The sequence below is a fragment of the Clarias gariepinus genome, chromosome 15 (assembly GCF_024256425.1).
Source record: "Clarias gariepinus isolate MV-2021 ecotype Netherlands chromosome 15, CGAR_prim_01v2, whole genome shotgun sequence".
Lineage (NCBI taxonomy): Eukaryota > Metazoa > Chordata > Actinopteri > Siluriformes > Clariidae > Clarias > Clarias gariepinus.
In genome coordinates, this window is record NC_071114.1 from 15,147,567 (window position 1) to 15,167,497 (window position 19,931).

Sequence of the window (19,931 nt, forward strand, 5' to 3'; positions counted from 1 at the left end):
TATAATTTGTTATATTATTTACACTGATTTCATCAAGAATTGACTTTTTAAACTTTGTATTATTAACTGAATTAATGTATATATAATTAATTGATTAATTAAATAATATTTGTACTTTCTGGTGTGGACTCCTCAACCCAACCCTAGCTAGGATAAAAAAGTTGTGGCTCCGTAGTAGGCACCTCAAGGGCCAAGGGTTCAAGTCCCCTTTTCGGGTATGTGTGCATGGAGTTTACATGTTGGAGTACTCCAGTTTCCTCCCACAGCCCAAAGACATGCAGAGTAGACTAAATGTTGTTGGTGGTCTATCGGCCACTCCTTGCTAGCCACAGCGGAATATCCAGTCCACACAACAACTCGGCACAGGTTTTTACACCGGATGCCCTTCCTAACACAACCCTCCCATTTAACCTGGCCCTGAGACCGGCACTGCATTCAGTGGCTGGGGGGTTTGGGCACTGGCTGGGAATTAAACCTGGGCCTTCCGCATGGCAGGCGAAACACCTACCACTGAGCCATCAATACCCAGCATATAAGACTAAACAGTTTCTAAATTACCCATAGTCTATGACTGAGCGAATTAATGATTATGCTCTGCAGTGGATTGTCCAGGGTGTATGCAAGCATCCCGCAACCCTGTACAGGATTTGCATACACATTTAAAGAATGAGTAAGAAAGAGTGGAAGATCATACTTTTTAATATATACATAATTACTTATCTAAAGAGTCAAAGTTTGCTGTGGATTTCAGGAACATTGGGTGCCAGTCCATCTCAGGGTACATGTGTATGTGCACTCACATCATCTCATTTACAAGTGCCATCAAGAGTAGCCAGTGCATCCATTGCCATGTGTTTTGCGGGGAAACTTGAACACTAGGAGAATGTGAGAAATCCTGCACAGACAGCAACCCATTCTCACAGACTTGAAGCTATGAAATGCCAATGCAATGACAATTTAATTATTATTTTATTGTACATCATAAAGCAGAACAAGAAGCATGCAAAAAATTGTTTATAAAACTTGTTTTCAACAAAGGGTATTTTAGTAATCATAATGCAGTATCCAGTGGAGATGATCTTAAAATAATATATCGATCTTTTTATTGTGGAAAATAAAGTTAATTCAACAAGTTTCACTTGTTTACTTTTTGTTCAAGTATTTGATACGAGTCTCCTTTATTCTTTCTTTATAGTTCTAAGTTTGATTGTATTGTGTCATCTCCCTCCCTTTTTGTCTATTCTTAGTAATACTCCCTGCCCTGCCTCAGCCACATGGCACAGTGAACTGTAAGGCTTGCAGGCTGTTAGCTAATCCCAACATCTTAAAAAGCAACTCTGCACTCCTGACTTCACCAAACAACAGTCAGATGCTTCTGGTGAAAGAGAGTGAGATGGAAGGAAGGACAGAAAAGATATCTCCACCACCTCCTCCAAAAGGTGTCAGGACTAAGAGAGAGACCGAAACGACAGCCAGAGACAGAAAGCACAAAGTGGATAAGGCAGTGAAACTCCAGGAACCACACAAAAGAAGAGAGAGAACGAAGGACAAAGAAGCTGAAGAAGAGCACAGTAATGAAGACAAAAAGGAAGTGTCATCCACTGTGATCAATGTGGACAGTGTAAGACAGAGGACAAATAAAGAAAATGAAGAGTTGTTGGGCCTTTTGGAGAGTGAATGGCATGAAGATGGTGAGTTCTCAAATAATATGCACATACAGTATACTGTTTACTCACACACTAACATTTACTGAAAGAATCTTCAACTTTAATTTAAAATACAGCCTTGAAGCTGCAAAGGCTTGGAGTTTGTGAGCTGCTTCTCATTATTGCAGCTCTTGCCACAGTTATATTCTTCCTCCCAATATCAATTTGGTTCTGTGTGATGGTAAGTGTTATATACCTTACCTATAATAATATACCTGATATTTAGTGTTTAGTTACTAATCAAAATTGTTAATGTGAGTATAACATTAACAGATCGTACGAGAGCATGAGCGTGCTGTGGTGTTTAGACTTGGACACTTGCTAGAAAGAAAACCCAGAGGACCAGGTATACTTGCACATATCATTCAAGCCCATACACAAACACAAAAAGAGAAATCCCAGTAATTTAGTGTTACAGTATGTCTCCTCTACCTTTTAGTTACTTGGGAAAGTAAATATAGTGTAATTAAAACTCTTTGTGCATAACTGGATCTGCCAGACCTTTAGAGTTTTGAGTGTGCATCAGATTTTTTCTTCTTTTTGTATAGAGACCATAAAGACCATTATGTTTTATCTTGCTACAGGCCTTCTCTTTTACCTCCCATTTCTGGATGTTTGTCATAAAGTGGATATTCGGGTAAAGATGTTAAAGGTCCCTCCTCACTCGGTAATATTTCAGATTTTTTGTTTGTTTGTTTGTCTGTAATGCTTTGATGTGGACAGCAATAATTGTCAATGGATATGTGCATACAGTATATTTCCTTTTAAAAATACAGTGAGGGCCAAAAGTATTAAAACAGCACATGCCACGTATTGTAGTTCTCAACTATCTGGCTGCATTGCATAAAACATCAAATTGGTATTATTATTATTATTATTATTATTATATTGATTGTTATTTTTTTTTTACTTAAAAATAAGTTCATTATCATTAAAACATTAAACTTCATTTTTATCTAAATATCTTTTGCTACTAGTGTTTGCTAGATTACACTACCTGTAAATAGTAAACTTTAAATTAAAGTAAACTTTTAATACATTTCATCCAAAAACAAAAAAAAGTAGTGAGAGTTTTAATAAGGAGTGGTTTCTGTTTGGATGCTGCACCATAAAGATCCGAGTGGTTCAGAGAATGTAATACTCCTGGTAGTCTTTTTCATCTCCACACAGGAACTTTGCAGTTTTTAGGGGTATCTACTGTAAAGTATTAAAATTTATTTTCTTCATTAAAGCTAATGCAGTTCAGTATTCATGTAGGCCTAAATCTCTCAATGATGTTTTAAAATAATCACGAATATTTTAGTACAATATAATATTTTCCTCACTGGTAACCCATTAAATGTGTGTCTGTTCTGCAGGTGGTGACAAAAGACCTGGTGTGCACAGAAGTGAGTGCGGTGTGCTACTACCGTGTTGAGAATGTGTCAGTGTGCTACTCATCCCTGGCAGGAGTCCCAGCTGTGCTGCAGGCGCTAGTTCAAGTCTCAGTCAGGGAAGTTCTGGCACATCACACCTTCACCAGCATACTGCAGAAGAGGAGTGAAGTTGCCCACCAGATCCAGGTATACATGTGTGTTAGTCTGTTAGAAATCTATTTCCCCAAGGCTATATTTAATAAAAATGTATCATGCATCATTACAAATTAGTTATAGGAAGTTAAAAGTGGTCCAAGAACAACATCATACAGTACAGTATATACACGGATCATTTATATCAATAAAGAACAAAACATTTAAGCCCTTTATTGTGTAGTTTCCCCTTGTGCCACTGGGGCAGCTCTGCCCCATTGAAGCATGAGTCCACATGACCTCTGGGGGAGTCAGCAGTACATTAGTGGCGAATCATTTGGGTGCTGTTGGGTGGACCCTCTATCGATTGGACTTGTTTGTCCAGTGCAGATTAAGATCTAGGGAATCTGGAGGGTGGATCAAAAAGCTTGAACTCTTCATCGGATGCACTGGGTGTTCTGATCTGACTTTCTATCATAGTCTTTACTTTTTTCTTTACATTGGCTTTTGGACAGGCTGTCCTTTAGTCTCCACAGGCATTGATGAGCCTTAGATGCCCATGAGCCTTTCACCTTGAGGCTTGGATGCCTATTAGCCTTTACTGGTATATAATTGATAATCATTGTTATTCACCTGGTGGTGGTGTTACTGTTGTGGATGATCAGTGTATACATGTATGTATATGTTTATATATTTATTTTTAGATGACGATATGTCACATTTGTTACAGAAATTGTCTTATGATATATTTATTTTATTTTCCTGAGATTGCACTGGATTCTTTTGCCTGCAAGTGGGGAATTAAAGTGGAAAGAGCTGAGATGTAAGTTGTCATATAAATGCCATGCGTTAATTCCATAATGTATAACCACAAGAACATAAATACGTCCATCAATACCCATGCAGTATTGTTAAATCAACTTTTGGGTAAGAAACATTTTCTCCTTTTTTTGATTACAGAGAGGACCTCTGTCTCCCACTCGAGCTTCAACAAAACTTTGCTGTTGAGGCTGAAGCAAAGAGACAAGCACAAATAAAAGTAAGAAAATTCTGTTATATCTGTACTTTGCTTAGTTCATAATATTCTTACCATAGGAGTTTATTAGTGATGAAAGTGATTTAGTTCTGAGCCTGTGATTTAGTTTTAAGCGCTCATAAGATATAAAGTGGATTTATGGATCTTCTTTTTAGCCACAGTTCATTAAACTGTCGCTTGTATCTGTGCATTAATTTATTGTGAAATTACATTTAGCATTAACCTTTATTCTTTGGTGTTCCAAATTTAACATTCATCTTTTAAGAAATTAGAAAAAAGAACTATGAAATGTCCTGGTTCCCCCTGGGGAATGTGCAAGTGAAGCAGTCCATAATATGTGTATGTGGTGTTACATCAGGTGATTGCAGCAGAGGGTGAGAAAGCAGCATGTGAGGCTTTAAAAGCCTCCATTGACTCCCTGTCAGACTCTCCTCTGGCCGTCCAGCTGCGCCTTCTCCAGCTCCTTCAGACAATGCGCAATGATCAGCCTGCTGTGCTCCTCAGCCTCCCACCTGCCCTCTACAACCAGTCACTTCAGCTGGCAGATATAAGAAGCACCACCAATCAAAGCCAGCCAACAGAGGACATTTCACAGGAAATTGCTAAAGATTCCCCAATGATGTAACGGAACCTCCATCAACAGGAGCACATTTAGTAGCAAGATAGCATTATAATTCATTAAAATAGTTCCTCTGTCATCAGTGTTAATTGAATGGACCAACTGATTCACTTTTTATTACTAAAACTCTTAACTCTAAGTGAAAAAAATGATACAAGCAAGAGAAAAAAAATTATACAAGCAAGAGAAAATTAATGCTTGTACACAATAAAGGGTGTACGGTACCCTCTATTTTCCCAATGTCTAACAACAACAGTCAGTAGTTTTTTTAGGACACCAAGGTCGGTTATTCTGGAATAGTTCTTGCAAGAACAGTATTGTCAAGTGCATTTCCAAAAACCATCAAGCGCCACTTTAAGGAAGCCATGAACCATCCCAAGATCAAACAAGACCAAAACCTACATCTGCTGCAGAGAAGAAGTTAATTTAGAGTTACCAGCCTCAGAAATCACCAATTTACAGCACCTTAGATTAGAGCCGTTATGAAGACTTTACAGAGCATAAGTAGCAGATACATCTCAATATCAACTGTTCAAAAGAGAATATAGCATATTTTGGATGTCTTTAGCATTGCTTTACAATGTAGAAAGAAATAACAATCTGGAAAGTTCATTGCATTAGATTGACTGGTCTTTAAGCAGTCATGTGATGATGACAGTGGAATGCAGTAGTAGAAGTTATAATAATAATAATAATAATAATAATATAGTTGCAAGCAACGATTTGCGGGCCCAAGCACCCTGCGACATTGATTAATTGAAAATCAATCGAAAATCATTCAATTAATTTTAATGTAAAATATTTATGTCAATTAAATTTAGCTATTTTAGCCCACATTCTGCCCAATCTAAAGGACATTATAGTATTGCATACAGTAATTGTGTTCGCCTTAGAGTGGACCATTGTCTTATGTGAATTTTATTTCATTTTATTTAGCTACAATGAACAATCTAATCATGTTAAATAAGTCGCGATTTGGCAGTGAGGTAAAAAACATAAAATTACTGCTTAACCAAAAATCTAATTCAAAATGCAAACTGTAATTGTACTGTTCTGTAATTCAAAATGCAAACATCCTTCTGGTAGAAAACCATATCTTTTATTATGTACTTAAATACTTCATATACATTATGCATTGATTGTTCTGTAAAATTTCAGACTTTTTATTTGTATCTTGGGGAAAATAATAATAATAAAAATAACAAGAAATTCAACGTTTATACACTGTCTGGCCAAAAAATAAAAGGTTGTCATTTCGGCCGAGTCAAATTGTTGCAACTATACAATTTTCTGGAAGTGGTGTTATGATCTGGAGTTGCTTTGGTGGTTTTGGTCCAGACTCAACAATGCTGACCGACTGTAAATGTACTAAAAGACCAGGATATACCATCACTTTTTTTGTTCCTTCTGGCACAGATATAGAATAGAATATACATAAAAAAGAGTAGATCTGGGAGCATGAGAAGGAATTATTTCTCTAAAATATCATTTATCATTTGTAACTGAAAAGCAAATGACAGAAATATATATTTTCTTTTGCATGTAGAAAACTTGCCCATCCAATGTAGACACAGTAGGTTTAGCGTTTCTTGCTGCTTTTAGTAGATTTAGGGCTGGGAGTGGCTCACCTCTTTCAGTTCTGCAATAGCCTCCTCTTTAGCAACTGGTGAAACAGGCTCGTTTGCTGAAAAAGAAATGCAAAATGCTTTTTTAGGCACTAAAACTGTTGTGGCTGCATTCCAGATATTTTTTCCAGATAATTGTTTCTTACAAAGATGTAAAAATTTCTTTCTTTTGATGATTATTTATCATCAACCCAGTTTACAAGTGGTCTTGTGAAAGGACTTGTATCTAGATTTTAATCAATTTAGGACTTTTTTAGGATTTTTTATGGTGTACATTTATAACAAAAAGTGATGAGAATAAACCATGGGGTGTTGGACAGTCCAGTAAACCTCCCAAGTTTATCTTTATCTTTCCAACTATTGTGCTTTGGAATATCAGCTACATTAACTTCCGGGTTACAAGGTTAAATCCCAGTAGTTAAATGGAAATCTAGTGCACTAGTGTGTACAATTACTTATTCCACATGCCAAGTAGTGCTCTTAATTAGGGTTTAGACAGACATTTGGGATTCAATCTTGTGTTAGAAGCTTGTTAGCTTTCTAGCTTACCTTCGGTGTAAATAAAACAACACACATGATTCAGAGACAATTAGAAGAATTTCTCTATTTAAAAAAATGGTTGTTTAAGGTGACAAAACCTTATTAAATGCGTTTTTTATTATTATTATTATTATTATTATTATTATTATTATTTTATTTTATTTTTTTGCTGAAACTGCTTTTGTAAATGTTTTGAATGTGGGTCTTGGCAGCCAGCTCTTCTGCCCTCAGTTTGGCTCATTTACCCATATTTATGATGGATAATCATAATCTAGAAATTCAAGATGCATGAAACAACCAATGTGCTTCTTTTGTTTGCTTGTTTTCAAAGTGTGTTAAACCTACCTTTGGTTTCTAGACAGCTTTTTTGTGGTAGCTGTCTCTCTAAATCATGGATCTTCTCTAAAGCTTCCTGAAGGGCTTCCTCTGCCTTTAGAGCCCTCTCTTCAGCACTGATAGCACGAGCCTCCACAGTTCTTACACACACACACACACACACACACACACACACACACGAACACATGAACACACACATATACAGCAATTTGAGCAATTATGTGCAATTGAGAGTATCAGCATCAGAATCATTTCTAAATTCCTTATAGTTTTAACTTGTAGTCTCAATGACGAAGACTGTGGATAAGATATACTGTAGGTAGCAATTGCAGTCTTAAGGAAGATGATTGTAACTGTTAAGAATCAGGTAGTGGAATTTTACATTGCGAACACAGGCAAGCGGAGTGATACAAACAGGGAAATCTTCCAGTGCAGTTATAATAATAAATATAAGTACTCGTAAAAGGCCAGTTAAATTAGTGGACCAGAACTAACTGTTGTATAATTCATATTATACTCACAGCAGCTCCTGCTGAAGAATCCCCAGAGTACCCAGTGCACTGAAAGCCTGCTGTGCATTCTCAGAGTATGGTCGCGCCACATGATCACTGGTCTACAAGAAAGAAACATATTTATAATTACTTAAGAAATTTGTATTTTTTCTCCAGAGTGTATTTTTCACATTTAAATTAGATGGATGTTAATAGTAAATGAACACCGACCCCAGTGATGCGCACAGTTTTCCCTTCCAAGATCTGTTCGATAATGTGACCATCATGGCCGATAAGCTTCATGACTGATCCACTCTTTTGATCCTCTGTGCCATCCTCTCTCATTTCTTCCACCTATGGTTACAATATATTCATTTCAACTAACAAAAGCAATCTTCATGACAAAATGAGCAGTGGGGTGTCTTATATGTGCCATACATCAAAAAGTTAAAAAGCAAGTTTAAGGTCATTAATTTTTTTGTACAAGTAAAAGTGACTGACCTGCTTATTCACTTGTAAGGGTGTATATGGCCTGCCACCTGCTTTTACAAAAGCCTTCTCATCTTCCTTTGCTTTTACTGACCTCTCTGGTTCTTCATATACATCAGCCTAAAACACAAACAATATTGTCTTTTTTTCCCCTGAATCAGAAAGCACATCAAAAATAGAATATACACTATACAAACGGATAAATTATGAAAAAAGTGAGATACTTTTTATGTCTTTCAACATCTGCTTTAAAAAGCATTGTAGATACATTGTTGCAAGAACACTTCAAGTTCTTACTGTATACAATGTACTACGTAGACAATATACTTTTAATCCTGAAGAAAAACAGATCTAAGGAATATTTTTACTAAATTAATAATGCTTCTCACCGGAGAGGGTACACTCTCCACAAATAAGGAGAGGTCAGTGATGAACTTGGGCACAGCTTCCTCAGCCAGCTGCAGCTTCAAAGGACGTCCCATCAAATCACACAGCAGAATCTGACAGACGTCCACCCACTCGGCACACTCCCTCTGACACATCAAACACACGCAAATAAAAGAATATGCTTTCTGACTGACTGCCAACTATCGGATAGTGATCGTACATCTGGTAAGACAAAATGTGTCTAGTCTTAAATATACTAGTCTTAATAAAGAAAATTTTGACAGCCAAATTTTGCTTAACCAGAGATTACAGATATTTTACCTGAAGCTTGTTAAGCTGGTAAACTTCATTTTCTGTGTCAGTCCGAGACATATTTTTCTGCGCCATCTCCTCCACAATCGTCTGGCAAGAACTACAATGTGACAATCAAACACAGTGCATCACCAAACAAGCTGTCATTTAAACTGCCATTCTGTACCTTATTTCATATAATGATAACCCCTGAACTATTACAATTTTCATACAATTTTCCATTATATAAAGCCACCACTCAACATCTCAACGATGCATCTAGAATCTAACTCCTAATCCTCATTGAAAATCCCCTTTGTCACAGGTGATAGTCTCCCACTGCGTTCTTTGTCTTCACTGCGGGCTAGTCCATCTTTATACTTCTTCATCCATCTGTGCACACTGTTCTTGTCAATGGTGTCATCTAAGTGAACATTCTGTAGTACTGCGGGAGACCATCAACTGCACCACAAGGGATTTTCTAAGAGAATTCAAGAATTGGGTTCAAAGATGGTGCAAATGCATCACTTGTGATAGAGAGGAAGAGTGCAGAGGAAGAGTTATTCTACCAATACAGTATGTGCACTTTGAAGAACCTACACTACCAGTCAAAAGTTTGGACTTCTGATGACTTCTAATTCCATGGTCTTTCCTGATTTTTATTTCTTTCTACATTGTAAAACAATCCTGAAGGCATCCAAAATATGCAATAATCTCCTTTAGATAGTTAATATCGAGATGTTTCTGCTACTTTTGCTCTGTAAATCCCACCATAAAAGCTGAGGTGTTGTTAATTAGTGAATTTTGAGGCAGGTGACTCTAAATGAACTTCTCCTCTGCAGAGGTAAGTCTTGGTCTTGCTTTCCTGGGAAGGTCTTCATGATATTTCATAATGGTGCTTTATGTTTTTCACAAATGCAGTTGACAATACTTTTTTGCAAGACCTATTCCAGAACCGCAGACCTTCATGTCTTAAAATAACAATTGACTGTTGTTGTTGTTACTGTACTTAATTACCTAATGCCATGTGTTATTTAAAAATTTTACATTTTAAATCACTTAACAAAGAATTAAGAGTTTTGACTGGTCCTATATTAAAAAGTTAGGCCCACTTTTGCATTACTTTCGGTACATCAATCATAATAATAACTATAGATTTTAATTTTGTTAAATAACATGTTTAAGATTACTTTGCAATATATTTGGAGAAGTAGTTAAGTTTCTGTTCAAGATTCTTGGCATCGTCCTCCAGCTTCTGATAAGACACATCCCTAAAGACGTTTAATTCTGGGCTTGGTGCAGGATGAAGATCCTGGGCATCACACTCATCTGGCACCATCAACAGCAGCAGATCCACCATCCAGCGAGTCCGCAGAGCATGCAAAGAGCCGACCTGTTCATCACATATGAGCTCAGGTGACTGTTTTTCTGGTTTAGAGCATACACAAAAAGACCTAATAGAGTCAGTACTATACCTCCTCACACAGTGTCAGGTTGGTGTGGTCAAAGAAGTTGTTTTGAGAGGAGACAAACTCCCTCAGCATGTTCAAGACCACGTCGATTTTGATCCTGCCACAGACTCAGACAGCTCAGATACTAATCAATTACACACAGCATACAGTAATGTTTATAAAGTGATTAAACCTTACTTAGTGTGAGGCTTATGCTTGATCCTGTCACTCTCTGTCTGTGTGTTGCTCACATTTACCAGGGCCTCCTCACACAGATTTATCCAGCTTTCTAGAGCCTTTTCCAGCTTCGACCACTCAGAGTCATGCAACATTTCGGGCCGTCTAATAAGAGGCTTCAATCTGTTAGCCCAGGATTCAATTACTGCAGCCAGAGTGACCAACTGTTGATGAATTCCTCAAGTAGCACAAACAGAAGGGCCTGGTTAATAAAATTGTAATTAAATCCAATTTTATTTTATAGTATAGCAGTTTTATTGTCGAATGACTCTTTGTTGGTTTGTTTAAATTAGAACATTTGTATTTGGCTGATAATTTCTTTTAAAGTTACTTAAAATTAATAACCTACATGTAAGCAATCGTGGGTTTTGTGTGGCAGCTTGGTTGGGATTTTAACTAACACCCTTCCAGTCAGTGGAGCTATGGATAACATGGATAACTGCAAAAATAGCTTAAGCTACAAATAATAGTAAATCGATTATAATAATAGTTAATAGTTAATACCCCCCACCCAATTTTTTTTTCTTTTATACAAATATGTCTTTACTAGCTCTTTAGCAGAAGAATAAGTTTTGATTAAATATCTAAAGACAAAGAACAACTACAATCTTAAATCAGAAAAAGTTGGAGCGGTATGGAAAAACACAAATAAAAAAAGAGAATAGTGATTTCTAAATTTACTTTGACTTGTATTTCATTGCAGACAATACAATAGCACATTATTTAATGTGTTCCTCGTGAATTTTCTTTCTTTTTTTTTTTTCAAAATAAACACATATTACAATTTTGGTTCTTGCAACACATATAAAAAAAAAGTTAGACCAGTAAAGCAATTACTACTTTCTAATGTTGCCATTCCTTTGCACAACACTTAAAAGACATTCAGGGACTGAAGACACAAAGTGATGAAGTGTTTCAGGTGTAATTTTGTCCCATTCTTCCTGCAAACAAGTCTTAAGGTGGGCCACAGTACGGAGTCTTTTTTGTCGCATTTTGTGCTTCAAAATTCGCCAAACATTTTCTATTGGAGACAGGTCAGGACTGTAGGCAGGTCAGTCAAGTACTTGTATCCTCTTCCTCCGCAGCCAGGACTTTGTAATGTGTGCAGAATGTGGTTTTGCATTGTCTTGTTGAAATATGCATGGGTGTCCATGGAAAAGATGTCTTCTTGAAGGCAGCATATTGTGCTGCATAAATCTCTATGTACTTTTCAGCATTAATGGTGCCATCACAGAAGTGCCTGTCAGCTTTGGCAAGGGCACTGACACAATCACATACCATAACAGACTTTTGGATTTGTTTAATGGTAACAGTCTGGATGATTCTTTTCTTCTTTGGTCCGGAGCACACAGCATCCATTTCCCTCAAAAAATACCTGAAATACTAATTGATCCGACCACAGTACACATTTCCACTGTGTGATGGTCCATCCAAGATGCCTCTGAGCAAACAGAAAAGGCGTCGGCGCTTCTGGACACTGTTAATTTACGGCTTCCTTTTGGCACAGTACAGTTTTAACTGGCATTTGTCAATGTATTGCGGTACTTGACACAAGTTTCCTAAGCCCATGTGGTGATATCACTTATAGATGAATGATGATTCTTAATTCAGTGCCGCCTAAGGGATCGGAGATCACGGTGGTTCAGCTTAGACTTTCACCCTTGTCCTTTACGCACTGAAATTCCTCCAGATTCCTTAAATCTTTTAATAATGTTATGCACTTTTGAAGGTAAAATATCCAAATGTCGATCCTCTGCCCATCTTTGCTCCCAAAGGACTAGACCTTTCTTGGATGCTGCTTTTGTACCAGATCATACAGTAATTAAAGTACAATCACCTGTCGACATTTCCTGTTTGAAATCACATCATTATTTAACCAATTTACCTGATTACTAGCCCTAAATTGCTTCTGTTCCAACCTTTTTTGGAATGTGTTCCAGGTCTTAATGACAGAAAAGGATGTAGGTTTACAAATGAAATAAAGTTGACCAGACAAAACATGAAATATTTTGTGTTCATATCAAAGTTAATTTAGAAATCACTACTTTCTTTTTTATTCACATTTTTCATACTGTCTCAAGTTTTTCTGATTTGGGTTGTATAAAATATGATGGACAAAATTATATTTTGTATATTAGGAGCTAAAAAACAAATACAAGCTAGTTAGGTTTAAAATGTAATTAAACTTACTGGATAATAGGTTTTTTTTAGCAACATTATCAGCACTACATTATGATTATAAAAATCTACAGAATGTTAAACTGCAATCAACAGGTTTATTACATTACAACTTTCAACACTGGCAATATTACACATCAGAATTTATAATAATCGAACATCATCTTTTTACCTTTTTTTTTCTTATGCTAGATTAGATCAGATATATTCTAGATTCAGTGAAACAATATATCTATGATCTTGTCTACACCTTAATTTCGAGACTTGGTGATAGTGCAAATAAAGACATGCAGATGCTGAAAACCTCTTACCACTCTCTCCACTGATACAAATACCCAACTGCGTGTGGAGCTCATTGATAGCACAGCTCAATTCTCTCATGGCTGCTGGTCCCTTAGGAGCTTCTCCATCCCATGATGGATGTCTCATGAACAGCTGCACATACACCTCCACCCACAAATCCTGAAGCTGCTCCAGTGTGTGAAGAGTCTCTTGAAAAGTGAGAAGTTCTTCTCCTCCATACCTCTCACACTGCATCGTCAACACCTGTATAATAAGTATGAAAAGTTCATTTTGTGGCCTTAAAGGATTATGATAAATAATTTTTTGAGCAATTGCTCACCATTGACCATTGCTTCAAGTCATTGACCAACAACTCTTCTGATGTTTTTTCCAGTTTTACATTAGGGCTCCTTCAAAAACAAGTTGACACAAAATGAATACGATCAAGTGGAACCAAATAAATAAAAGCAACGTATACCTTTTTACCTGGCGTTATTCTGACAGTGCTTGTGCCACCTCACAAGGCCATCCTGGATGGACCTGATACTCTCAAACTGTTTATTTTCAGTCTCTTTGAGGTTCTCCATGAAACCAGTCAGCTGCTCTTTCCACTGGTCTGTCAGCTGCATGATGCGATTTAGGTCCTCAGAGTCCTAATGTGTTTGTTACAACATTTTAGTCTGATGTGCAGGAATTTTTATACTATTACTGAATGGCCACATCTGTTGCAAAACATTGTTTTTACCTTTGCTGTCAGGACAGTGGTGAAATGCTCAGCGGTTTTGCTCCATGCCTGCTCACTAAGATGAAGTCTGCTGACCAGCTGCAGATTGTTTAGCTTAATAACCTAAAAAAAATATCTGATTTTTATTTAAATGTCTAAAAACACAGACATGGGCACCTAATGTACAGAATATAAGCATGACCATACTGTTATTTTTTTTTAATTACTAAATACAGTATGGCCATACATTAAAAATGTTATACATACTACCTATCACTGCTGCTGGTTTGATTGACCTTACAGTACCTAGAAAATGCCTTCAAGTATCAATATATGATGAGAAACTAATAATAATGCCAACAACTGATATACCATATTGAGCTGGAAAATAAAGTCTAATTGATCTTAATAAACATGGTTTTTGTTTAAGTAAGTACATGACTCTAGCAGTCATGTACTGTTTACTTTTTTCATTAATGATTTATTCATTCATTTCACTATTATACTGTGTGTTGTGCTTCCACTTTAACTGTGTATGAAATCTGCAGAATTTCCAGGATCCAGGATCGAACCTGGTTATTTTCTAAACAAGGCCAACAGTGTCCTAAAAGCCGCATGAGTTTCAAAGTTAACTAGATGGCAGGAACCACATGCATCATCATAATCAGACCTTGAGAGCGATACTGTAGGTGACCTTGCTCCATAAGTCCCTCTCTTCAGTCAGTATGATTATTTGCCCTTCTAGTCTTTGCCTCTGCAGTTCATACAGCTTGTGGTACTCCCCAACAATGCTGCAAGGAAATCTGCATGTCATCTAAAGGCAAATACTATATTAAATCAATCTTTTTGATGTTACAGCGCCAATCTAGGATACATGAAATTGTGCATGTACAGATTATATTAATATGAATAAATGGAAATGTAGCCTTGGGTCTACTGGCACATTTACTCACTCAGAGTCAAGCTGTGACTGCTTTAGTGCTTCAGCTAGCTCCTCCTGGGCTTTTTCAGCCTGTTTGGACAAATGCTCATCGTGTTCCCTCAGCAGATTCAACTCTCTGGATTATTGTAAAAAAACAAAACAAAAAAACAAACATATAAAAAGTAAGCACATGAGGTAAAATATTAACCATTTGAAATGTCAAGGAGAGAAGCAATTGACCAATTGATGATGGTGATGATGATACAGTACTATTATTTGTCTCTTATTTATAATAAGAGATCTAAAATTTTACTCATTAAGTTGTGCAATAGAATTCTTGAAGCAGATGATCTCTTCAGTCAGGCGGCGGTCCAGAGCTCTCTGTGCCAGGGTCTCTGTATGCAGATCTATGAGCTGACGGGGGATTCGGTCCAGTAGAGCCACATACCTGTGCCTAAGGCAAGGCATCTTTATTTACACAGAGAGTTTTTGTATTTTAGGCTAGTTGTTTTTTTTATGTGAATGGTCACTCTCTATTAAGGAAGCATTTTGATAAGAACACACACCTGAGTTTAGCTAGCAGCTGGCCCCTCTCTATACATTCCACGCTCACCTGCCGAATTAACTCATGAAACACAATGTTATAGATGTTCTGCTCCACCCGCACCAACTCCAAGAGACCCTGGATCTAAAACCAAAAGGAAGGCATCAGGGATATTTTTATATTATTAGTTCATGGTGCAATCAATTTTGTATCTTGTGTAATGTGTATCTTTTTTTCCTCTAGTACTGTACAGCTAGTTTCAATATATATACATGTAAAAATCTATTACTGGGACTTTCCAGGACATCTTTTGCTAATTTATTTACGATTTAAGTACGATTCATTTGATACTGCTGTCCAAACATGTTTTTTTTTTGGTTTTTTTTGTGGTTATGCATGGCACATGGATATTACAGTTCAAAACCTTTCGTAAACCAAAAGTAAACTAAAAGACCATTTGCTGTTGGATGAAACTATACTATATGACCAAACATTTGTGGACACCCTTCCTATTATTAAATTTAGGTGTTTTCGCACACCTATACCACAAAATGAAGCACACACGTCATGCAATCGCTATGGACAAACACTGGCAGTAGAATGGGTCATATTGAAGAGCTCATTGTCTTTAAACGCAGAACTCTTTAAACATAGGTGTGTCTTTATGCTCAGGTGGCCATATACTGTACTTCGGCCTTAGAGTGTATAGAAAAGCAGTTTATATGCCATCTTATTGAAATCAAGCCTAAAAAATGCTTACCTGTGAAATGCCTTTGACCTCCTCCAGCTCTTGACTGGCACCTGCCTTTTCCAGCATATCATCCATTACCCTCATCAGCTGCACTGCCTCCAGACGCCCACTTGGCTTCCTAGTGGGCACACAAACTGTTTAAAGCAGGACCAGTAATAACATAATATCACAGTCACAGATACTGTAAAATGTAAATCATCACCTTCTAAACAATCAGAATTGAGAATTTTCCAGGGCTGTGGTACTGTACAATATGTATTAATAACTTTGAGTGATTTAGGATATTTTAAGAATTTTGTAACTCACATTGATGGAAAGTTCTTGAGCCTCTTCTGCTCATCCTCTAGTAGAACTGTAAATTTGCTGGAATTATACAAAAGCAAGCTGATGAAACATAAACATGTGCAACATTACATTAACATAGAAGCCATTTTAATGGAGTGTTTTTTCCTACCGAACCAGTAACACTTACTCATCATAACAATGCAGTGCTTTCACTCCTTTATTTGTCAGTATATGGTATTCCTCTGGGATTAACGTCTGTGTAGAATGTGTATCCTGTATGTAAAATCAGACTATAAGCTTCAGCACTGGAGGAACAGTTATGGTCAGAACCTTTTATGTTTGACTTGCCTTTTGACTGTCTTCCAAAGAAATGGTGGTCCGGTCAGGCACAGGCGGGAGGGAGATCCGCTCCCTCTGAGATGCCAAAGCATCACACAGAAAGGATATATCCCTGTTCACACAACACAATAGTTCAGAAAAAGGCAAAGCTCTAGGTTAGCTGTACTGTACTGTATATCGTTTAAGGTGGTAGTATAGCGGAGTGGAAAATATCAACCTGCCGGCTCCAGTCACAGATGTTGGCTGGTCGAGAAAGTAGTGATATTTTTTGCGACCTACATTGTGGTGCCATACTGCATCTGGTGCACGTATTCCACAAACCTGCACCAAAAAGAAAACAATTCTTTAGAGCAGATAAAACACATGGAAAAAAAATCAAATGATTTTATAGAAAGCATGAAAGATATAGAAAATAACATTATTCAGTAAAAACCTTTGAGTGTTTGAGGGTTTTGTTGTACTGGGCTCTGTCTTGCTGCCATTCAGGTGAGGTGAGAGTAAAGAGAAGCTCATCTGGTATGAAGTAGTTTTGTCCATTTTGTGGGGGAAGCACTGGCATTTGGACTCCTTCACTTAGTGATGATCTGTCTTTAACTTCAGGAAACTCAGATAATGCTGCACAGATATGGTAACAATAAAGTCTAAAAGGATTTACATATTACACATTAAACATTTTTAACATTCAACACTATATTACTATATAAGTATTACTTATATATATAAGTATATATAACTATATATACAGCTCGGCTGCCTTATATGCATATAAATTTTAGTAACATCCAATTTTTTTAATCCATAAGATTTCATATACAGTAATGTTGGTCCACCCTTTGCAGCTAAACAGTTTCAACTCTTCTAGGAAGGTGTTCCACAAGGTGCAGGAGTGTGTTTATGGGAATTTTTAAATATTCTTTCAGAAGTGCATTTGTGAGGTCAGATACTAATGTTGCATTGATGCATTTGCCATTTTACCCCATCCATGACAGGCAACAAACCACTAGGTCCACCACTAACCACACAATACATATGGATGGCAAAAATACAAGTGTATATTTAAAAAGTTATTGATGGTAAGTGACCATACAGTGGTCTCAGCAGGATATTTTTCATAAGTGGCCAATTCCTTAAAGGAAAGAGAAAGTAGAGGTGAAATTAAATAAAAAGATGAAAAATTTATAATAATTGCATCCCGATATGCCACTACTAGGTAAGCGTCAGCTCAATGATGACAACTGTCCACCACCAAACTTAAATTGTATTTTAAAGTACAACTTTGGGTAATACTTTGGGTAACACTGAATAAATACTTCACTTCTATCACTGTGTGCATTAAGTAAAAATAATTGGTTTTACGAGGGTGAGTCGAAAAGTGATATACACTTTATACGGTTATATTAAAATTTTTCTTGGGTTATGGTCTTATCAGTGCTTTCCATTCAAGGCTACTGTCTCTTCAGTCACTGCTGTGCAGATGTGAACGTGTTACATGAGTTCATTTGTAACTGCGGTAAAGGTTTCAAAAGGTAAAAGTTTCTTAAAGAAAATTATTACTGGTGACGAGACATGGATTCATCATTACAAGCCTGAGAGTATAAACAGTATGGAATGAAAACATCCTCAATCACTGAACAAGAAAAAGCTCAAAAGTCAACCCTCACCTGGAAAACTGATGCTTACAGTTTGCTGGGATTCTCAAGGCCCACTATTGGAGCATTATCAGGAAAAATGTTCAACAATCAACAGTGCTCTTTACAGGGAAATGATTATTGAAGAGCTGAAGCCTCGATTGGATATGCAATGGCATTGTGATAGTCCTAATCTTGCCCCATCAGTTTTTCACATTTGGTCCCCTGAACGCCCACTGCCCCTCGGTCCCCAGAAGATTCACTTCTGATGAAGGAATAAAGAGAGTGGTGCAATTGTGGCCTGTAGCTTGGCCTTAATTTTTTTTTTGTTTGTTTAATGAGGGAATAGAAAAGCTTGTTGAGAGATGAACAAAGTGTATTGAAGAGTAAGGGGATTATGTAAAATATCTAAAAATGAATTTGAATAAATTCTACAGCCAGAGTGAGGATGATTTTTGACTCTAGTAGAATAAAGTTTTGACTATTGACTAATGGAGACTTGAGTACAAAACTGTTTCAGGCAATTTCAGTCCTGAAGCATGTGTCCCATGTCTGTATGTGTCCCATGTCTGTATGTGTCCCATGTCTGTATGTGTCCCATGTCTGTATGTGTCCATCCTCACCAGCTGGGACTAGTGATGAGAACCGGAGGAAGGACATCAGAGATGTAAAACGAAGTGATAGAAAAGTGTCTAACCTCATAAGGCATGTAATAAGGAAGTGTATAAAGGCTGATAACTCACACTTGTTTTGCCCCGCAGAGTGATGGAGTCTCTTCGACCTCCGGCTGTCTGGTTTCGGTAAAGCAGGAGGTGACGGACTGGACTTTACACACGAAGACATGTCGGCTTTTTAATTAAACCTACTGACAAAAACCGGATGAAGAAACACCACTACAAAAAAACAAACAAACAAAATGTTACTATTTAAATAAAATAGATGTAATTTTAAACGCCCTAGATTTACCACACAATGGTTCCGTCGCGCGGACAGTAATAAAGTTTGTTACCATGGCAACATCGCGTTCCGTTTCCACGCAACTTCACGAGGCTGCGGCCAACCGAACACACTTCCGTACTGCAGAGTGTGTTAGAGCAGTGTGTGTTAGAGCAGTGCGCCTGAAGCTTACCATAGTCAGGCAGAGTACTAGTTTATATTGTATTTAGATAGTATTTATATAGGTTACTAACACGTTAAGATGCCCTGAGCACTGAGAACTAAATGATGAATACGTCATTGGTCTCGCCATTATATCAATCAATGACACTTTGGTTGTTTGTTTTGTTGCGCTGGGTTCGTACATGTTTAATGACAATTCATTTTAAATTATTGATGAAAATTCAATAGCCTGTTCAGTGTCTATGTGAGTAACTAACAATAAGCAGTGAGCAGCTGGAAGGTAATAACATGTCTTTCCTTTTCTTCAACAAGCTTTTAATGTATTTAGAGCAATCCTAAACCTTTAATTATCTTTCCCTTTTCATCATTAGAATTATTCATAAATAGCTTCACTAAAGTGAACAAAGGGTGTTTAGATATGCAAAGATTTACAATAGCCTAAC

At 37.0% G+C, this 19,931-nt stretch overlaps 2 protein-coding genes across 2 annotated transcripts; one reads left to right on the forward strand and one right to left on the reverse strand.

Moving 5' to 3' along the window:
- Nucleotides 1-1,369: 1,369 nt before the first annotated feature.
- On the forward strand, nt 1,370-5,526 carry nphs2 (NPHS2 stomatin family member, podocin). The gene is made up of 8 exons (XM_053513444.1): nt 1,370-1,691; nt 1,784-1,887; nt 1,980-2,052; nt 2,291-2,373; nt 3,065-3,268; nt 3,982-4,037; nt 4,175-4,253; nt 4,609-5,526. Exons 1-8 carry the CDS (start codon nt 1,370-1,372, stop codon nt 4,873-4,875), a joined length of 1,188 nt encoding a protein of 395 aa, XP_053369419.1. The 3' UTR covers nt 4,876-5,526.
- Nucleotides 5,522-19,223, reverse strand: axdnd1 (axonemal dynein light chain domain containing 1). The gene is made up of 25 exons (XM_053513443.1): nt 19,113-19,223; nt 17,175-17,356; nt 16,959-17,062; nt 16,751-16,853; nt 16,590-16,675; nt 16,424-16,480; nt 16,127-16,235; nt 15,389-15,510; nt 15,136-15,276; nt 14,854-14,958; nt 14,571-14,691; nt 13,922-14,023; nt 13,663-13,829; nt 13,517-13,586; nt 13,206-13,440; nt 10,678-10,894; nt 10,504-10,597; nt 10,219-10,421; nt 9,059-9,149; nt 8,740-8,883; nt 8,363-8,470; nt 8,093-8,215; nt 7,892-7,983; nt 7,380-7,510; nt 5,522-6,553 (listed from the first exon to the last, which is right to left on the reverse strand). The coding sequence occupies exons 1-25, from the start codon at nt 19,210-19,212 to the stop codon at nt 6,477-6,479; spliced, it is 3,084 nt and encodes a 1,027-aa protein (XP_053369418.1). The 5' UTR covers nt 19,213-19,223; the 3' UTR covers nt 5,522-6,476.
- Between the last annotated feature and the right edge of the window lie 708 nt (nt 19,224-19,931).

Bases quoted from the DNA above. Each gene is read 5' to 3' on its own strand.
- nphs2 (XM_053513444.1), top strand. From the start codon at position 1,370: ATGCTTCTGGTGAAAGAGAGTGAGATGGAAGGAAGGACAGAAAAGATA. The intron at 1,888-1,979 runs GTAAGTGTTATA...TAACATTAACAG, and splicing joins CAATTTGGTTCTGTGTGATG to ATCGTACGAGAGCATGAGCG. The intron at 4,038-4,174 runs GTAAGTTGTCAT...TTTTGATTACAG, and splicing joins AAAGTGGAAAGAGCTGAGAT to AGAGGACCTCTGTCTCCCAC.
- axdnd1 (XM_053513443.1), bottom strand. From the start codon at position 19,212: ATGTCTTCGTGTGTAAAGTCCAGTCCGTCACCTCCTGCTTTACCGAAA. The intron at 17,357-19,112 runs GTGAGTTATCAG...ATATCTGTGCAG, and splicing joins CTCTGCGGGGCAAAACAAGT to CATTATCTGAGTTTCCTGAA. The intron at 9,150-10,218 runs GTAATCTTAAAC...GTCACATTGTAG, and splicing joins TTCTCCAAATATATTGCAAA to TTCTTGCCAGACGATTGTGG.